General features: G+C 44.9%; 1 protein-coding gene across 1 annotated transcript in view; it reads left to right on the top strand.

Moving 5' to 3' along the window:
* LOC120061156 (arf-GAP with coiled-coil, ANK repeat and PH domain-containing protein 3-like) overlaps positions 1 to 19,926 on the top strand; it is a 47,183-nt gene that overhangs the window by 17,350 nt on the left and 9,907 nt on the right. The window contains exons 6-13 of the mRNA XM_039010737.1: positions 6,842 to 6,900; positions 7,997 to 8,180; positions 9,031 to 9,075; positions 9,202 to 9,297; positions 9,899 to 9,973; positions 12,190 to 12,201; positions 19,163 to 19,278; positions 19,615 to 19,666. Coding sequence (XP_038866665.1) covers positions 6,842 to 6,900; positions 7,997 to 8,180; positions 9,031 to 9,075; positions 9,202 to 9,297; positions 9,899 to 9,973; positions 12,190 to 12,201; positions 19,163 to 19,278; positions 19,615 to 19,666 — 639 coding nt within the window. The remainder of the gene's footprint in view (positions 1 to 6,841; positions 6,901 to 7,996; positions 8,181 to 9,030; positions 9,076 to 9,201; positions 9,298 to 9,898; positions 9,974 to 12,189; positions 12,202 to 19,162; positions 19,279 to 19,614; positions 19,667 to 19,926) is intronic.

Below are 19,926 nucleotides of genomic sequence, written 5' to 3'. Positions count from 1 at the left end.
TGGATTCTCTACATTAGTAGAATTCTGCAGTGGGATGCCAAGTTCTGGTTTCTTGGCCATGCTAACTGATGAGAGGACAGAGTGGGTATCTAGCATTCCACCAAGAGCATTCCAGCAACCTTTCCATGCAGTGAGTTAGGGCTAAGGTTAGCCTATAGATGTGGTGATGGGGTCAATGGACCGCAGACCGTGGGGGATAGAAGAAGGACGCCGGAAAGGCGCACATTCAACAAATCTGATCTAACCATGTGGATATTTGTCAAATCAGTCATGATTGATGTATAATTAGAGGCCCACAATGTAGTTACTAAAGTCAGTTGTTGATATATTTGGCTGTTTTCACTGGATAACATTTAGAAGTTGTCCTTTATCCGGTTTAGAAGAATTGACTGCTAAATGCTAACTCCCGTTTGTATAAACTGGTAGCATAGCTAGCATAGAGAAATCTGTGGCGGTCGTCAAAGTCTTTTTTAACTGTAATGCAGTTGATTGGTGATGATGCCATGAACATGTGTTTGCGCTGACATCTATACTGTCACGCCCTGGCCATAGAGAGGCTTTTATTCTCTATTTTGGTTAGGCCAGGGTGTGACTAGGGTGGGCATTCTAGTTTCTTTATTTCTATGTTTTCTATTTCTTTGTGTTTGGCCGGGTGTGGTTCTCAATCAGAGCGAGCTGTCTATCGTTGTCTCTGATTGAGAACCATACTTAGTTATCCCTTTTTTCCACCTGTCTTTGTGGGAAGTTGACTTTGTTTAGGGCACATAGCCTTTGAGCTTCACGGTTTGTTTTTCTAGTGTTTATTGTTTTGTCCGGCGTCATTTTGATGGAATAAAGAAAATGTACGCTGACCACGCTGCACCTTGGTCCTCTCCTTTCAACAGCCGTGACATATAAGGCATTATACTCTGATTTTTGCCTCAACATAGTGTGAAATACACATGTAAACAACAGCCTAAATGTAAGCAAATTTTGCTGGGGGGCAATGAGGAGATTCGGTATCTTTTCCGCCCAGGGCATCATTCCCCCACACGTTTCCATGGCATTTCCATCGTGTTGGTTGAGGTCCATTGACCTCTTTACCACATCTATACAGCATTTCACTACAAAATAGATAAAGCCATCTACTATAAGTACAGTAGGGATCGGATTGCTTGGTGCTGAGTGGATTGGTGATATCTAATCTTTTGATTGCATCAAATATCCCCCTGTCCCAACATGCCTATGTAAGTGCCTATGTAAGTGCAGTTGTGATCCCACCCTCATTCTAGAGGTCTACTCTCAGGACATAGAGGATATGTGTTTCACATTTCCCTGTTCTTCTAGTCCATAGAAACTATCCACATCCCCGTGTTTCTGTCTTTGGAGATGGATCAGTGAACCAGCAGGCAGTCTCTCGCTCTCTTTCCGCAAACAGGGAGCACCTGTGGCATCTTGGCCTAATTAAGGCAATGTATCTCCAGCCGCTCTGCCTCCACACACACAGGCTGCTGTCACCACAAAGCAGCTCAGGAATGTCACAGGCTGCACAAACCACAAACCGCCGGGCTGGGTTGGGCTTGGAAACCCCTCAGCACTTTTCTGTCTCCATCACGCGCACCCACACACACACACACACACACACACATGGAGCAACCTGTAGGGATGTTAACTACAAACCTCTCTATTTAAAACTCTGTAGAATACGTTATCCACCTCAAACCTCCCCCAACTATACACCAACATGTCAGACGTACGCCCCATCAGAGTGTCCAATCTGACAAGCCCACCTTACTTACACAGTGGTGTTTGTTGCCAGGCCCTGTTGATTGCATTTTGCTTGTCCGTGTGTCTGAAATGTCACACAAGATATCAATTATCACTTGCTGTTTTGTGGCTTATTAACTTGGACCAGGCAAAGCAAATGAATCGACCACACACAGCGAGAGGCGAAGAGACCGAGAGAAAGAGAGCGAAAGACGTTGATGTTTAGTGTTTTCCCTCTGCTTTGCCAAGCTCTGCTGATTTACAGTGACAAAGGGTGGTCGGCGTCCGCCTCCTAACACGACGCTTCATTTGAGAGCGATCCCACAAACCTTTAGAAAGGCCAGAAGCATCAAAGGCAGTATATTTACTGGACACAGTGAGGTGTAACCTTCGGATTAGCATATTTATGGCTGGTTGAATGAGGCAGACTCGTTGTTAATCAAGAGGGGCGCTGGGTCCTGTTATGGTGGGAGAAACACTACGCTTCCAAAAGGAACGACTGTTCTGTTGCCTTTCTGTCTCTCTCTCATTCTCTCTCTCTCACTCTCTCTCTCTCACTCTCTCTCTCTCTCCCTGTCTCTTTCACTCTCTCTCTCTCTCTCTGTCTCTCTCTCTCTCTGTCTCTCTCTCTCTGTCTCTCTCTCTCTCTGTCTCTCTCTCTCTCTGTCTCTCTCTCTCTGTCTCTCTCTCATGAATTGCCTTATTTGGACCCAGTGATGTTTATAGAGCAATACAACTAACCGTGAAAATACACAGCTTATACCTTGTTAATTACACCTGTACACACTTTGTAGCATTGTGGTTACAACTTCTGGTCTTAATTGAACAAAGTGACATGTTTTTAAATGAGCCGGTTTGTCTCATGGTGGTGTATGCAGTCTTAGAAGTCTTAACAAGGTCATCTTGTGTGTAACGGCGTTCCTCCTCCTCTTCATCCGAAAAGGAGGAGTAGTGATTCGACCAAACTGCAGCGTTGTAATTCGACATATTATTTATTAAACAAAACAGAAAACACGACGAACACGAAACACTTGAGAATTTACAAAATAACAAACGCAGTCAACAGACCTGGACACGAACTTACATATAACGTGAAGAACGCAATAACAGGAAAACTGACTACATAAAACGAACAAACAAACAAAACCGAAAACAGTCCCGTGTGGCGTAACATACACTTACACAGACACAGGAGACAACCACCCACAACAAACAGTGTGAAAACACCTACCTTAATATGACTCTCAATCAGAGGAAATGAAAACCACCTGCCTCTAATTGAGAGCCATATCAGGTCACCCTTTAAACCAACATAGAAACAGAAAACATAGACTGCCCACCCAAACTCACGTCCTGACCAACTAACACATACAAAAACTAACAGAAAACAGGTCAGGAACGTGACATAACCCCCCCCTTAAGGTGCGAACTCCGGGCGCACCAGCACAAAGTTTAGGGGAGGGTCTGGGTGGGCATCTGACCACGGTGGTGGCTCAGGCTCTGGGCGAGGTCCCCACCCCACCATAGTCAATCCCAGCTTACGTTTCCCCCTACGACTGACCACCCTCCTATTCCACCCACTTACTTTTAATGGTAACCTTACGATAAGAGGCAGCACCGTGACAAGGGGCAGCACCGGGATAGAGAGATAGCTCAAGACAGAGAGGTAGGTCAGGATAGAGAGGTAGCTCAGGATAGAGGGGCAACTCCGGACTGAAAGGCAGCTCCGGACAGAGAGACAGCTCTGGACTGAGGGGCAGTTCTGGATTAATGGCCGCTCTGGGCTGAGGGGCAGCTCATGGCTGGCTGACGGCTCTGGACGCTCATGGCTGGCTGACGGCTCTGGACGCTCATGGCTGGCTGACGGCTCTGGACGCTCATGGCTGGCTGACAGCTCTGGACGCTCATGGCTGGCTGACGGCTCTGGACGCTCATGGCTGGCTGACGGCTCTGGACGCTCATGGCTGGCTGGCGGCTCTGGCAGATCCTGTCTGGTTGGCGGCTCTGGCAGATCCTGTCTGGTTGGCGGCTCTGGCAGATCCAGTCTGGTTGGCGGCTCTGGCAGATCCAGTCTGGTTGGCGGCTCTGGCAGATCCTGTCTGGTTGGCGGCTCTGGCAGATCCTGTCTGGTTGATCCTGACTGACAAATGGCTCTAGCGGCTCCTGACTGACTAACGGCTCTAACGGCTCGGGACAGACGGGCGGCTCTAATTGCTCGGGACAGACGGATGGCTCAGACGGCACTGGGCAGACGGATGGCTCAGACGGCGCTGGGGAGACGGATGGCTCAGACGGCGCTGGGGAGACGGATGGCTCAGATGGCGCTGGGGAGACGGATGGCTCAGATGGCGCTGGTGAGACGGATGGCTCTGGCCGGATGAGACGCACTGTAGGCCTGGTGCGTGGTGCCGGAACTGGAGGCACCGGACTGGAGACACGCACTTCAAGGCTAGTGCGGGGAGCAGGGACAGGGCACACTGGACTCTCAAAACGTACTATAAGCCTGGTGCGTGGTACCGGCACTGGTGGCACCTGGCTGAGGGCACGCACATCAGGACGAGTACGGGGAGAAGGAACAGTGCGTACAGGGCTCTGGAGACGCACAGGAGGCTTAGTGCGTGGTGCCGGAACTGGAAGCACTGAGCTGGAGACACGCACCATAGGAAGAGTGCGTGGAGGAGGAACAGGGCTCTGGAAACGCACTGGAAGCCTGGTGCGTGGTGTAGGCACTGGTGGTACTGGGCTGGGACGGGAAGGTGGCGCCGGAAATACCGGACCGTGCAGGCGTACTGGCTCCCTTGAGCATTGAGCCTGCCCAACCTTACCTGGTTGAATGCTCCCCGTCGCCCGACCAGTGCGGGGAGGTGGAATAACCCGCACCGGGCTATGTAGGCGAACCGGGGACACCATGCGTAAGGCTGGTGCCATGTAAGCCGGCCCGAGGAGACGTACTGGTGGCCAGATATGTAGGGCCGGCTTCATGACATCCGGCTCAACGCTCAATCTAGCCCTACCAGTGCGGGGAGGTGGAATAACCCGTACCGGGCTATGCACACGTACAGGAGACACCGTGCGCTCTACTGCGTAACACAGTGTCTGCCCGTACTCCCGCTCTCCACGGTTAGCCTGGGAAGTGGGCGCAGGTCTCCTACCTGCCCTTGGCCCACTACCTCTTAGCCCCCCCCCCAAGAAATTTTTGGGGTTTCTTCTCGGGCTTCCTCGCTAGCCGCTTACCTTCATATCTCCGGTTCCCTTGTCCGGTTGCCTCTGCTCTCCTCAGTGCCTCCAGCTGTTCCCATGGGAGGCGATCCCTTCCAGCCAGGATCTCCTCCCATGTGTAGCAACCCTTGCCGTTTAATACGTCCTCCCATGTCCATTCCTGTTTCGTGTTCCACTGCTCGAACTTATGCTGCTTGGTTCTGGATTGGTGGGTGGTTCTGTAACGGCGTTCCTCCTCCTCTTCATCCGAAAAGGAGGAGTAGTGATTCGACCAAACTGCAGCGTTGTAATTCGACATATTATTTATTAAACAAAACAGAAAACACGACGAACACGAAACACTTGAGAATTTACAAAATAACAAACGCAGTCAACAGACCTGGACACGAACTTACATATAACGTGAAGAACGCAATAACAGGAAAACCGACTACATAAAACGAACGAACAAACAAAACCGAAAACAGTCCCGTGTGGCGTAACATACACTTACACAGACACAGGAGACAACCACCCACAACAAACAGTGTGAAAACACCTACCTTAATATGACTCTCAATCAGAGGAAATGAAAACCACCTGCCTCTAATTGAGAGCCATATCAGGTCACCCTTTAAACCAACATAGAAACAGAAAACATAGACTGCCCACCCAAACTCACGTCCTGACCAACTAACACATACAAAAACTAACAGAAAACAGGTCAGGAACGTGACATTGTGGCGTCATTGTAATTGTATGTTGATACCCAGTCATGTTCTTTTCCATGTAATAAAATCAGTCAACGCTCTGTTCAATGCATGTGCCATAGCTACAGTACTGTATGTGGTTTCTCTTCAGTTGTGATGAGGATGTAGTATACACTAATAAGAGAGAGAGTTATCTAAAATATGCACCCGATCACGACCACATTGCCTGGTGGTTTTAACATGAGTGATAGACTGTGTCATGAAAAACGCCCAAAGCTATCCTACCATGGTTTAGCATGACGGCAACAGGTTTTGGAACCCTGGGGGGTTGAAACATGTCCAAAAAGAGAGCCTTTGCTTTGGTCGAACCACTTTACATGGTCTCCCAAAAATCCTCCAAAATCTGCCTTCTAATCCGAACACAGGAAGGGTCCCAGCTACCAATCACTCTGTCCCTCATTCAGAGAGAGGATGAGCCACCATCCACCCTACCTCTGACCTAACCCTGCTAATTGCTAAACACCGACATCAAATTAAATTGTTTTATGAACAAAACCAGAGAAAAACAAATTGTTTGATTGCATGTCTTTTCACCATGTACTGTTCTGTAGCTCTGGTATAGATTCTGTATCTGCAGTGCCGTCAAATTTATACCGAAAGCCTCCTCCCCGCCCTCCCTCTTCCTCCCTCCCTCTCTTGCTCCCTTCCTCCCTCCCTCTCTTGCTCCCTTCCTCCCTCCCTCTCTGCCCCAGTGACCTATTTTACTGCAGACGCAGTGTGGCAGAAGCAATCAATGTGAATGTCCTCAGAAGAAGAGAGGAAAGGGGGGGGGGGGGATTTTGAATGAGTTGAAGTGTGTGTTCATGTCTGAGTGTGTTTGTGTGCACATGAATGTTATTCATCTCACAGTATTTGTATGCATGGAAAGGGTGATCTCAATTTTGTGTTGTTGTATTTGCAATTTTGCTTTGAATCAAATGAGAATTCAAGTGTTATAAAGGCAGTCCTTTATCGCCCCCTGTTGGTTGAGATCGTATTTTACTAAAGGACCATCAACAGCCTTGAAAAATCAGAAACCTCTCAGTATCTACGTTTGTGGGCACAAAATAAGTTACATACCAGCTCAGAACATCTCACTCCACACTCCTGATCAGCACACGTTAATGGAAACTCATTTTGTGTTTCAGATACTGTTCGATCAAGCCCAGAGATCTGTGAAGCAGCAGTTACACACCTTTGTGAAAGAGTAAGTTTAAGACAACTTCCTTCCATTGTCACATACTGTCACCCCTGTATAGCTAGGTAGCTTGAGACGATCCCCCCGACACCGCCTCTCGTTGTGTGGACTGGGACCTAACTGAGGGGAATGAAACTTTACTGATTTTTGATGTTAGTGCTCCGCATCAGAGAACGGGAAGCAGACAAACTATCCTGAGGCTCAGGGCCTTTTACCTGAGAAAGGTCAGGGATCATGACCCTGCCCTTGATGTTGTCTTAACTACAACTTCCCGGGGAAACCCCTAGTCTGACAACAGACTGAAACCACAGTTCAAGGATTTATTACCCACTACCAATAGGAAGGTGAACTGGGGTGATCTGGGTGGGAGAATAAGGAACATGTATCAATCAAACTGAATTCTTCTTATTGAATCCTCCAACCACAAACAGTATTGCTGTTTTCAACCATGTATTCAACATACCAGTCCTTAGTGAATCTGTCAATCATAATATTATACAGTATTGTCATTTTCAACCATGTAGAAGACATCAGCATGCTTCAGTTCGGCTGGTGTCTAGCCAACGAGTGTGTTCGCATATTCCCTTAAAATACCTTTGCTTGAAAAACTAGAAACAAGCGGCAATAGTACTTTTTGTCACTTTTGAGATACCGTAGCCAGTATCCACTTCCTCAAAATAGTCATAATTAATCTAAGCTAACTCAAGAAATCTGCCATTAATTTTGAAGTTTGTGCCAAGAAGATCTTAGTCTCGCAATTTTACATCTAAGATGTTTGGTGCAGTATATCTCAAAGAAAAAATGTGCATGAAAACGAGACGTGTCTCATTGAATGACAACAAAGACTTTATTGAAGAATCCCTACAGTTGACCAATCATTGACGAAGGGGTGTAGATGTTTCTCGAGTTTCCCGAAGTCCAAAACGAACAAAAGCATCCCAAAATGTTGTAACAATATATGCGCAAACTCTTCTGAACTGTTTCGACTCGGAAGCAAGCAGACACCTTTACTCCTGTTATCTGCTCAGGTACAACTATAGAAATCACATGAAGTATCTGTTGTTTCTAGGACCCAATCTCAGTGTCCCCAATTTCTCATTCTCAGGGATGTCCGTAAATTCAAGGAGACCAAGAAGCACTTTGACCGTGTGCGTGAGGACTTGGAGATAGCCCAGGTGAAGAACGCCCAGGCCCCCAGGAACAAACCTCACGAGGTGGAAGAGGCCACCGGAACACTCAGCATCACCAGGAAGTGCTTCCGACACCTGGCCCTCGACTACGTACTTCAGGTCAGCGATAGAGAACCGTAACCAGGGATATATGACAACAGGAATTTAGACAGATTAGATGCCTTTGAATTCTGTAGGTCTAGAATAGAATAAAATACCAATTGGATTAGTGAATTCAATGGCAGGCCCTTAAAGATGGTGGTACAGTAGGTATGGCATTGTACTCAGTTAGGAAATTGTTGTCACATATTGTGGTTCAGCATGGTTTTAGCTCTGCATGCACACATGTTGTCTCCTCTCCACTCAGTCTCTAGACAGCTACAACGTCTATCTTTAGGAAAAGAGAACTGATGTGGTGTGATCTCTGTGGCTCCCTCTGTCTGTAGTATGTCTCCCGGCACTAACGTCCTCTCTGCTCTAATTTTGCAGTGTGTGTGTGTGTTTGTGACCCTGTTTGGTTTTAATTAGCTGAAGGCAGAGAAGGTCACGGTTGTGTCTGGAGATGTATTGTAGTGACCTCTCAAATGTAGCGCAAGATCTAATTTAGGTTTGCATCATTCATTAAGATAGCCAATGAGCTGAATGAATGTTTTTTCTTCTTAAATGCCAACATGATGACCATAATTGGTTCATATAAAGGTCATTACAGTATCATGTTGATGTTCTGTTATTTTGTTCATAACATACATGAAAGCTGAGAGACAGGCAGGACTGCAGGACACATGCAGCACAGCTCTCGAGTGTCGTAAACGGTTGGTCACTGTTCTGACATTAGTGAAATGTAACTATTGTCCACTAGAGGGAGATGTTTCAATGCACAGTACAGTAATATCAGATCAGGCTGATTCTGGTGGTGTTGTAACATACCATATTACTACTCACTGTTACCCACTTCTCTCCCATCCTGCAGATTAACGTCCTTCAAGCCAAGAAGAAGTTTGAGATCCTAGATGCTGTAAGTGCCCTTAACGATCAGTCCCAACAACATGGAGTACAGCTCTGTAAAGTGTTTTGCTGTTGTTAAAAACATACCAATAATAGATTGCTTGTATTCCTCTGTCTGTCTCTGTTTCCCCTGCAGATGCTGTCCTTCATGCATGCCCAGTACTCCCTCTTTCAGCAGGGCTACAACCTGCTGGATGAGATTGACCCCTACATGAAGAAGCTGGCTGCTGAGGTGAGCATCACTATCACCCTCACCGCCCTCATCCAGAGCCACGGCCAGCCTACCGCTTTGCTGTTCCGTTAGGCCCTAAACCCTGGTTCCTGATTGGTATTGGATTGGTTCCGATTGAAAATATCGACCCAGGCAGAGTTGCGTCACCGATGCTCTGTCCGCTGCTGTGCTGTCTGTTAACATAACAGTGCATTAGCCTTCTGATTTGACTGTGTGAAACCAGGGACATTATCTGTTGAAAATCCCTGAATGTGTTGGGTGGTAGATGTAGAAGATATACTGTAGTAGTGTTTGCCAAAGACTTCAGCAGCATGGTGTCCTCTCACATGTCCAGTATGCAGAAGAGTGAGACAAACTTGATCAGACGCTTCATGACAAAACATTGACCTCTCACACGTCCCCGTGTTTGGACACTGCTAGTTCAAAGTGTTGCAGTCCGTTTCTGAGCTCCACTCTGTCTGACGGCTATTCTTTCACGTTGGAATTACCTATGTTTAAAATGAGGCGCTTCTGTGGACATTCCTTGGCTTAACCTCTCTCCTACCCACAAATCTCAGCTATGTGATCAACGTCATGTGTGTTTTGTAAATCTTGTTTCCAGTTGGATCAGTTGGTGATTGACTCGGCCATGGAGAAGAGGGATATGGAACACAAGCACGCCACCATACAGCAGAGGGTAAAGCAAGCAGCTATTTCACTCCTCTGGAAGTTGCCCGGGTCTGGGGAATCTTGAGTTTGCTAGCCTGGTCCCATATTGTATGTGCCATAGCCATGACTTCTCTATCGTTGCCATGCACCGCGCATGTATGGCTTGATGACACAGGAAGCTGGTGGCACCTTAAATTGGGGAGAACGGGCTTGTGTAAATGAATATAGAATGCATATGCTGTATTCTATTCTACTGTATCTTGGTCTATGCCGCTCTGACGTTGCTCGTCCATATATTTATATATTCTTAATTCCATTCCTTTACTTAGATTTGTGTATATTGTGTGTATTGTTGTGAAATTGTTAGATATTACTTGCTAGATATTACTGCACTGTTGGAGCTACAAACACAAGCAATTCGCTACACCCGCAATAACATCTACTAAACGCGTGTATGTGACCAATACAATGTGATTTGATTTGATCAAATACATCAAACACATGGTTTGCAGGTGTTTGATGGCCTTCCGTTATGCGCCATTCTCCACTCAGCAGCCTCCTGTGCTTGATAATGATGGAAGAGTTGCAGGGGACCAGGGCTAGGATAGTCTTCTGTGAGTTGGCCATGTCTGTGTTGGGACTAGGCTGGGAGTTTGGCTGTGGTTTAGGAAACACATCAGAGCTCCCTCCAATCCTGAGTTCACCACCTGGCTACTGTTATGACTGGGGGATTAGGGAGGAGACTGGTCAGCGTTTGATTAGTCTGCCTCAGAAAGGCCAGTCGTTGGTTTAACCGTTAAACCAAGTGGAATTAAGTGTTTTTAAGAGGCTAATCCCAGTGTTGTCCACTGTAAATAAGAATGTTCAGCAATTTTGGTGTATGCTAGGCTAGCTAATCATTGAGATTTGTGGCCCGAACTGTGTGTTGTTGTTTTTTTGCTGACATTTGAAATGTGGGTTCTCTCCGTTCCGTACACGTTTACACAGGCGGCCAAATTCGGGTATTTTTTTTCCCACGAATTGGTCTTTTGACCAATCCGTTCAGCTCCGAAAAAGATTGGATGTGAAAAGATTTGATGTGATTGGTCAAAACACCCATTAGTGGAGAAAAATATCTGAAATGGGGCTGCCTGTGTAAACGCAGCCTAGGAGTACAGAACGGAGAGAACCCACATAAAAATAAAAATAAACACACAGTTAGGGCGTAGACGTAGCCATAGTGCCTCTGATGTTATTTTAGTGCTTTAATGGATAATTTAGGTCTCACATGCAGGTCCACTGTGCCATGCTATATTTACTGACACAAATGTATCCGTCTGTGGGCTGTCAGTTTGCTGTGAAACTGGCAGAAAACAAACAGATACATTTGGGGCGAGTTGAAATTAGAAGTAACAAAATTGGTGCTATCCTCCCAACTTCTACGACAATTACCGTGAGTTGGCAAGGCAATCACAAACAGATCTGGGACCAGGCTAGTCCTGTTCTGGTTGTGAATGAATAATCCCTGGCTTGTTGAGTGGGACTTCCTGAGGTCCTCACGATCTCCATATGAATGAGACACTGCAGTCTCCAGTCTCAGGGTACTGAGCCCCAGGAACAATACTTACTTACCTCAGGAAGGATCAGTGGCCATCTGTCCATCCGCCTGCAGACAGCCATGCAGACAGTCATGCAGGCAGCTAGACAGGCAGCCCTGGACACCCTATTTATCACCAGGCCACTGCCTGTAGTCTGGACACAGACAGAGAAACAGGAGGTGACAGATTGGATAAAGGCCTAGCAGTTTTTTTATCTGTTTATGCCTGAAAACCAGTGTTTTTTTCATGCAAGCGTCAAACTAACACACTCCATTGGAAAGTGGTAATTTGTGAGCATGTTAGCCAGTGAGCATAATGTCAGCATCTGGTCACAAATAAAATGTAGGCTATGTTTTTATAGGGCTGGTCATTTTAAAGAGGAGCTCAAAGATCAGGGACACGGTATTCTAGAGTCAGATTATGAGATGCTGGAAGGCCAATAAATAGAATTATAATCTGAGGTGCAATGAAGCAGTTGAAATTATTGTATTATCACCCCACAATTGGTCTGCTATGTCCTCTTGCATGTTATAATGCTGCCCTCTTTATCTCTCTCTCTCTCTCTCTCTCTCTCTCTCTCTCTCTATCTCTCTCTTTCTCGCACTCTCTCTCTCTTTCTCTCTCTCTCCCTCTCTCTCTCTAACCATGCTGCGATCTGCTCTACCAGACTCTCATGCAGGTGAGTACATTTTATACTTCACATGCAACAAGCATGCTTGTCTGCTTCTTGTGAGAGACTGATGCAGACGTACAGCACAGCTCAGAAGTGCCTCTGGAGAACATTAGCCAACCCCTTTGAAGTTATCTTAAGCACTAGTGTGTGGGGCTGCAGAGGCATACAACAGTACTCTGTGAATCATTTATATGACGCAATCAGATCCTCAGCGCTGACTGCTATAGGCATAGCATAGGATAGTATAGCATATACAGTCGTTTGTTCTGAAGTGGATGGCTCTGTTCTCATTTCTTCTCTTCTGTTCAGAAGTGTTCTGCTGAATGATTCTCTGGGTGTTTTGTAGATTCCGAGGCAAAGAAAGGTTGAATCTTATTGATGGACTTTTTGATGGATATTTGTTCTTAATTTCATACTATTGGGAAATGTGTTTGTTATCACACCACTTCAAGCATCACCTTCTAGCTCAGCTACGGCATTTGATAAATCAGTAGTGGCCTTATTACAACGGGCACAATTTTGTGTTCCCTTCCCCCTCCACTCCCTAAAGTCATACTCCGCTCTGAGCTGGTTAAATATCATAGGGATTTGATGGTTCTTTTCATCACATCTGGACATGAGAAATAACCATTGTGTAAAGGTACATGGGACAATGGGGCACCCCTGACATTACCAGCAGAGAGATGAGAATAAAGTGCTGCCACCAAGTGTGACCGGAGCTCTATGGTAAACAGAGCAGAGAAAGCCTGTAAATGTCAACCCCCTGAGAGGTCTTATTCATTTCTAACTGTGGGTTTAATAGAGGAATTCTGTCCTCGGCCAAGTTTGATCTCTCCAGCTCAACACTAATACAGTACCATCACAACATTCTGGGCTACTGTTCCTCTAGCACACAGCTTGTTAAAACTTCTTATGGCTGCAGGGGCAGTATTGAGTAGCTTGGATGAAAAGGTGCCCAGAGGTGCCCAGAGTAAACTGCCTGCTCCTCAGTCCCAGTTGCTAATATATGCATATTATTAGTAGTATTTGATAGAAAACACTCTGAAGTTTCTAAAACTGTTTGACTGATGTCTGTGAGTATAACAGAACTCATATGGCAGGCAAAAACCTGAGAAAAAAATCCAACCAGGAAGTGGGAAATCTGAGGTTTGTAGGTTTTCAACTCATCGCCTATCGAATACACAGTGGGCTTTGGGTCAGTTTGCACTTCCTACGGATTCCCCTAGGTGTCAACAGTCTTTAGAACCTTGTCTGATGCTTCTACTTTGAAGTGGGGCCGAAGGAGAGGAGAATGAGTCTGCCATGAGCTGACCATGCTCTGACCATGCGCGTTCATGTGAGAGCGAGCTCTGTTCCATCGCACTTCTGAAGACAATGGAATTCTCCGGTTGGAACATTATTGAAGATTTATGTTAAAAACATCCTAAAGATTGATTCAATATATCGTTTGACATGTTTCTACTGACTGTTACGGAACTTTTTGACATTTCGTCTGCTTTTAGTGAACGCGCTTCCTGACTTTGGATTTGTTTACCAAACACTCTAACAAAAATAGCTATTTGGACATAAATGATGGACATTACCGAACAAAACGAACATTTCTTGTGGAAGTGGGAGTCCTGGGAGTGCATTCCGACGAAGATCAGTGAAGGTAAGTGAAGATTTCTAATGCTATTTATGACTTTTGTTGACTCCACAATTTGGCGGGTAACTGTATGGCTTCCTTTTGTGGCTGAACGCTGTTCTCAGATTATTGAATATTGTGCTTTTGCCGTAAAGCTTTTTTGAAATCTGACACAGCGGTTGCATTAAGAACAAGTTTATCTTTAATTCTATGAAAAACATGTATCTTTCATCAAAGTTTATGATGAGTATTTCTGTTATTTGATGTGGCTCTCTGCAATTTCTCCGGATATTTTGGAGGCATTTCTGAACATGGCGCCAATGTAAACTGAGGTTTTTGGATATAAATATGAACTTTATCGAACAAAACATATATGGATTGTGTAACATGAAGTCCTATGAGTGTCATCTGATGAAGATCATCAAAGGTTAGTGATTAATTTTATCTCTATTTCTGCTTTTTGTGACTCCTGTCTTTGGCTGGAAAAATGGCTGTGTTTTTCTGTGATTTTGCGGTGACCTACCATAATCGTTTGTGGTGCTTTCGCTGTAAAGCCTTTTTGAAATTGGACACTGTGGTGGGATTAACAAGAAGTGTATCTTTAAAATGGTGTGAAATACTTGTATGCTTGAGGAATTTTAATTATGAGATTTCTGCACTTTCACTGGCTGTTGTCATATCGATCCCGTTAACGGGATTGCAGCCCTAAGAATTAGGCTGATAAAAAAATATATACATTTTGATTATAAAAAAACCTTTTCAGTGCTTTAATTTTCAGATTTCAGGAGTCCTGAGGTTTCTATACACAATCTCGTTTATATTTTAGGCTTTTACAAGCTTTAGGAGTATATTGCAGGATTGTGATTTCAAAGACTTAATCGGCTAATTTGTCTGTGAAGGTCTTGGTTAGGGGAATGAGAATGTGGGAGTTCTTTTTCACCAGTGTTGTACAGTGTCCACACACTCAAGATGGGTTCGGTTCCATGGTAACTGTTTCTCGTGGCAACAGCGAAGGGAGAGCTAAATAAACCAGGTGGGGCTCCGGATTAGGTCAGACAGGCTGTTGTGTTGTGGGTGGGGCTGAGGCTAGGGCTGGTAAGGCAAGGTGCCAGGTTAGTCAGTGGTAGATGACACCTCGGGTATGAGGGGACAAGAGGATCCTTGCTGGCTGCAGACAATAGTGGTGTAGTATGTCACTGCAGACAGACTGGCTAATCAGTGCCATCAACTGTCCTGTCCTGGCCAGGGCCCATGTGGCAAAGAGTGAGGGGGCATATGTGTCTCAGAGCGGCTGGGTTAAATGCGGAAGACACATTTCAGTTGAATACGTTCAGTTGTACAACTGACTAGGAATCTCCCTTTCCCTTTACCAGGTGGATGAGATATCAGGACGTTCCTCCCCAGTCTTTTTAGTTTAGTGTAGTCGACTTTAGTGTGTTCTTGCCTCATTTGACATGAGCTTCGGCTGATCCTGATCAAAATCTCCATCTTGTAGTATCTATGTGTATTTTTTATCAGCTGCATGATGTAGGCCACACACACTGCTGTGATTGCTGTTGAGACTGGACCGTTAAATGGCATATATACTGCTGAGGTGAATGAGTACATAGACATGAATAAATAACCGTTGTAAAAAGTGGCAACTTATTTCTGTGTAAACTGTCTCAAATGGCTTAGGGCAAGAACACACTCAGGAGGCTAAAGGGCACATTTTATTACCCATTCAGCCGCTAACTGCCACTCCTTGATCGTCCTGAATTTCTCTCCCCTTTAGTCATATTTGGAACAATATCAGAGAGGGGTTTTCCAAGGGAACTTAGCACATACTTAACCAATGCTCATGATGAGAATGAGATCTTAATATCTTACACACTCACATTTCAGCCAAGCAGAGTCTCTCTCTATCCAATATCCAAGGGAGTGGTAATGGCAGAGTACATCAATAGTGGGCCTTGTTGTCGGTCGGGAGGAAAGCCTGTGGAGAGTCAGACACCCACGTTGCTTTGCTCTGACCGATGGAGACCCAGGTCTTTGATATTGGAGTGTTGAGGGGTTCCTTCTCAAAGTTACATAAATATGTCCTTAGTTTGTCCTATAACTTCTTAGAATGGAGAGCAAAACATCGTCATAAGCCCTCCACAGCTCTGTACTCAGTAGCCTCTGACCTCTGTCCTCTGTGGAACATGGCTGCTGGAATTAACGGTTTTCACCAGCATGGATTGCAACATCCATTCAACATCCATGCAACATCCATTCAACATCCATGCAACATCCATGCAACATCCATTCTAGTCTCCTTTCAATAATTGACTTATCAAATAAAGCACAAATGGGATTGCACCAGTAAATAGTTAGATTCGTTTTGAGTTCTCTGCGCCTACTAATTGGTGTAATATGTCTGACCAGAGCCATGATACACAACTCTATGTCTGACTATCTCACAGGCTGCCGTTGCCCCTTCGATGTCCTATCACATTCCACAGCTTCCAATTCCCCTCATCTGGCACAGCTCCGCTGCTGCTAGCATCCAGGCAAGGTTCAGCTCATATAACCTAAGTTTAGGGTGCTAAGTTAGGGGACACAACAAAGCTCTAACAGTAAATAAATAAATAAAATGAAGTTAAAGTAGCCTTTATTGTGAACCATTTGGTGTCTCTTGGTTTTTTAACACGGTGGCCCACCTGACTACATTGCTAACAAGATGCTCTGTTTCTATTCTTGTTGAATTATTTACTGCCAGTCATTTCCCCTCTGCATGATGCCAGATCTTGAATAATGAATGGCCTTTATTGTTCGGTTAGCCTGCATACAGGAAATATTTGCTTCCCTTTTTCATAACATGTGTTGGGTTACTCTAAGGGCATTATGTTTATGGTAAGGATAAACATTCTTGAAGGGTACTGGACTAATTGATAAGTGCATATTTGTGTAGACTACACTATATGGTAAATGTGCTGCTACTGACATGTTTTCTGTAGTGGCTTGCATTTAGTTAGTTTACTCTTTGTTCGGGTCGATGGCAAAGTCTCATAGCTTCTCAGTGGTGATTGCTTGATTAACTGGGCTGGTTGCCAGATGGAATCATAGGGACGTGGGCCGGGCTCCATTTATTGCGCGCTGCAGAACACGCACGGGGTCCGAGTGTTGAGGAGTCGTAAAAGTGTCCAAACAGCGCAGCGTGGATTCTGGTGTCACTTTAACAAACTGCACGTCTTTGGGTCTAGAGCGACTGAAGGCAACTCTGGTTTGGAAGTTCGACGTTCCGCGAATAAACTGGCAGCTGTATGATAATAAGATCTAATCCAAAGACCCACACAGCGACGGCAGCAGGCAGGTGCTATTGTGGAGCGCGCACATGTCTGTATAGGGTAGTTATTCACGATGCGGTACTAACAGTCCCAGAATTGTTCAGTGTTCAGCGATCAGAGGACTTAACGGACGTTTCGTTTGCAGCTCAACAGAGATGCCTATTCACTGAGCATTTGATTAGAGTTCCTACATTTCCTGTTATATTTTTGTTTGCCTATTTACATGTCCAATGCTGGATAATTTAAAACGTTTGAAAATGAAGATATTTGGAAGGTTGGACCACACTCTGGTGGGTTGAGCTTTATTTTGTGGTCTATTAATCATTTATTTCACTTCTACTTTGTATTGTTTTGATTGCATTTGCATTATGTTGCTTTATGGAGAGTTGACCTTTTGTGAAGAGAGGAGACTCATCATTTGAATACGGATATTTTTGTGTGTCATAAAAATATGAATGTTTTTCATTTGTGTCATGACTTGGGAGTATTGAACAGCATATTAGAAATAATCTAGTTTATGGTAAACAGCAACACATTGCAGCTCAGACTGTAACAACAAATTGTACAACGCATATTTGTGCATGTCAAAATGAGCGATTTTAAGAAGTAGTTGTATTATTCAAATATGGAGTGACTAGTAGTTAATGGCGTGCTGCCCTGCTCAGTGCTGCTAATACCCCGTTATGAAACTCAACTGATCACAGTGTCTGATGGGATCTGACTGTGTGCACCGTCACTGGCGTTCGTTTATCTAGGTCAGCTATGGAGCTATTCTGAATCATCCTAAAATAAAGAAATGACAGATTGGACAGAGTCGTCAAACCTTCACCGTTTTATTGCTTTTCATTAGAGAACTCATTATTCAGATGGAACTTGACCACGATGGGAAGATTGTGTTCAATAGGTTGTTTGTGTATTTGTCATGAAAAATAACCCAAACTGAAGCTAGATTAATGTTCTGTACCTATTCACCTGTCCATGGGTGAGTGTCACAGGCAAAGTTTCAGGACATCAAATGATTCTAATCTAATACTTAGATTCTTTCTTAACGTTCGTCTCACAAAGGACCGCCATATTCCTTCTCTGAGAACTCTTTCATCAAGACTCTATTCACTATTGAGACAATTGTGTCTTGGCAGAGGAAGCTTTACCACTGTGATGTAATGTGGTAAATGGGCCAGACAAAACACAGGCACTAAAATGTTTCTGTATTTCTGTTGAAGGCATGGTAACTGTTTTGTACATGTTGGTCTGTGTTGTGTGAGATGCCTTTTTTTCAAGAATGATGCACATCATAGCTACTACTATCTAAATTAAACCAAATTACTGTCTGACTTGGCACAATGATTCATGATTCAGCTGAGACTTGAACCGACGGACGGCACTAGGACACTGAACCTCAAGTAGCTGCCTTTCACTGTGTAGTTGGTGTAAATGAAGAATCTGTGAAAAGGGTAGGGGGGGTAGTAATTCTCTTCAGCCAGAAGATGCTTACACAACCATTTGCGTCACAGTGAACATCTCAGATGGGAGTTCCTAAAGGGCACAGTGAATCGCTCTGTGAGGATGCACGGCACACTTTTCCCATCACATGCGCACACACGTGAATTGTGTTAACATGACTGCACAATCTATGCATCTTTCATGGAGGGCTTATATCACATCCTGATCTTATGTGATGTTATAGTTCAACAAAGCGCAGAAGAGACTCCACTTTAGTGGTTCTCAAACCTCTCCTTTGGACCCCCAGACTTTTCACAATGTTGTTGTAACCCTGAACTATCTCACCTGATTCCCCTTTTATAAAGGGATTGTTGAATAGTTGACGAATTGAATCAGGTGTACCAGCTCTGGAATAGATCAAATACATGGAACGGCTAGGGTCCCCGAGGACGAGTTTGAGAACCACTGCTTCAGTCACTGTCCCTTTCAAATGTGTTACCTCACTGACCAGTGAAATACCCTCATGTTTTCCTATGTCGAGTGGCAACAGGGTTAACTTGGGGTCCCCTTTTGTCTCTCTCAACTCTGACAGGACTTCTCGTATGACGACTCAAAGGTGGAGTTGTTCAACGTGGACGCTCCCAATGGCGTGGTGATGGAGGGGTACCTGTTCAAGAGGGCCAGCAATGCTTTCAAGACCTGGAACAGGTAACTAGATGACTGACAAGTAGCCATCACTAAACCAGCCACACTCTGGCTTCAAATCTATATATGCAGTATTACAGTAGTCCTGTTGATTTGATCTCTACCGTGGCAATGGTATGTTTTGTGGATATTGTATAGGATATCAAGACATACCATAGGGAACTAAAGAAATAGTCTACTCGCTAGGAAACCAATGGCCATACTTGCTAGCATTGAGTTACCTTGGTTAGAGAGAGACCCCCATTTCCAGTGAGTTCACATCGTAGGAAATAGTGGAGATCTATAATATATACTGCCTGTAGAAACATACCCATCTGTTATTCATTTCTTGTTTTTCAGGCGGTGGTTTTCAATCCAGAACAGTCAGCTGGTCTATCAGAAGAAGCTGAAGGCTAGTCCACATAACCACCAGCTATCATCTCTATAGGTCCCTGGGGGGGGTTAAGTGCAACTTTAATGGTGTATAGAGCTGCTCTGAAAGTCACAGTGATCTACATTGGCGAAATGCAACCCTCCCCCATTTAACACTGACTGCATTAGGGCGATGGACCGTTACAACATACTCCTCAGAGTCCTGTCCAAAGACTACGATGGATGGCTGTGTTTGTTAACCCCATCCTACGGCCTTACATAGACCCTCACATTAATCCA

The sequence above is a fragment of the Salvelinus namaycush genome, chromosome 16 (assembly GCF_016432855.1).
Source record: "Salvelinus namaycush isolate Seneca chromosome 16, SaNama_1.0, whole genome shotgun sequence".
Lineage (NCBI taxonomy): Eukaryota > Metazoa > Chordata > Actinopteri > Salmoniformes > Salmonidae > Salvelinus > Salvelinus namaycush.
Note: the sequence above shows the minus strand (reverse complement) of the source record. Positions and strands in the feature narration are given on the sequence as shown.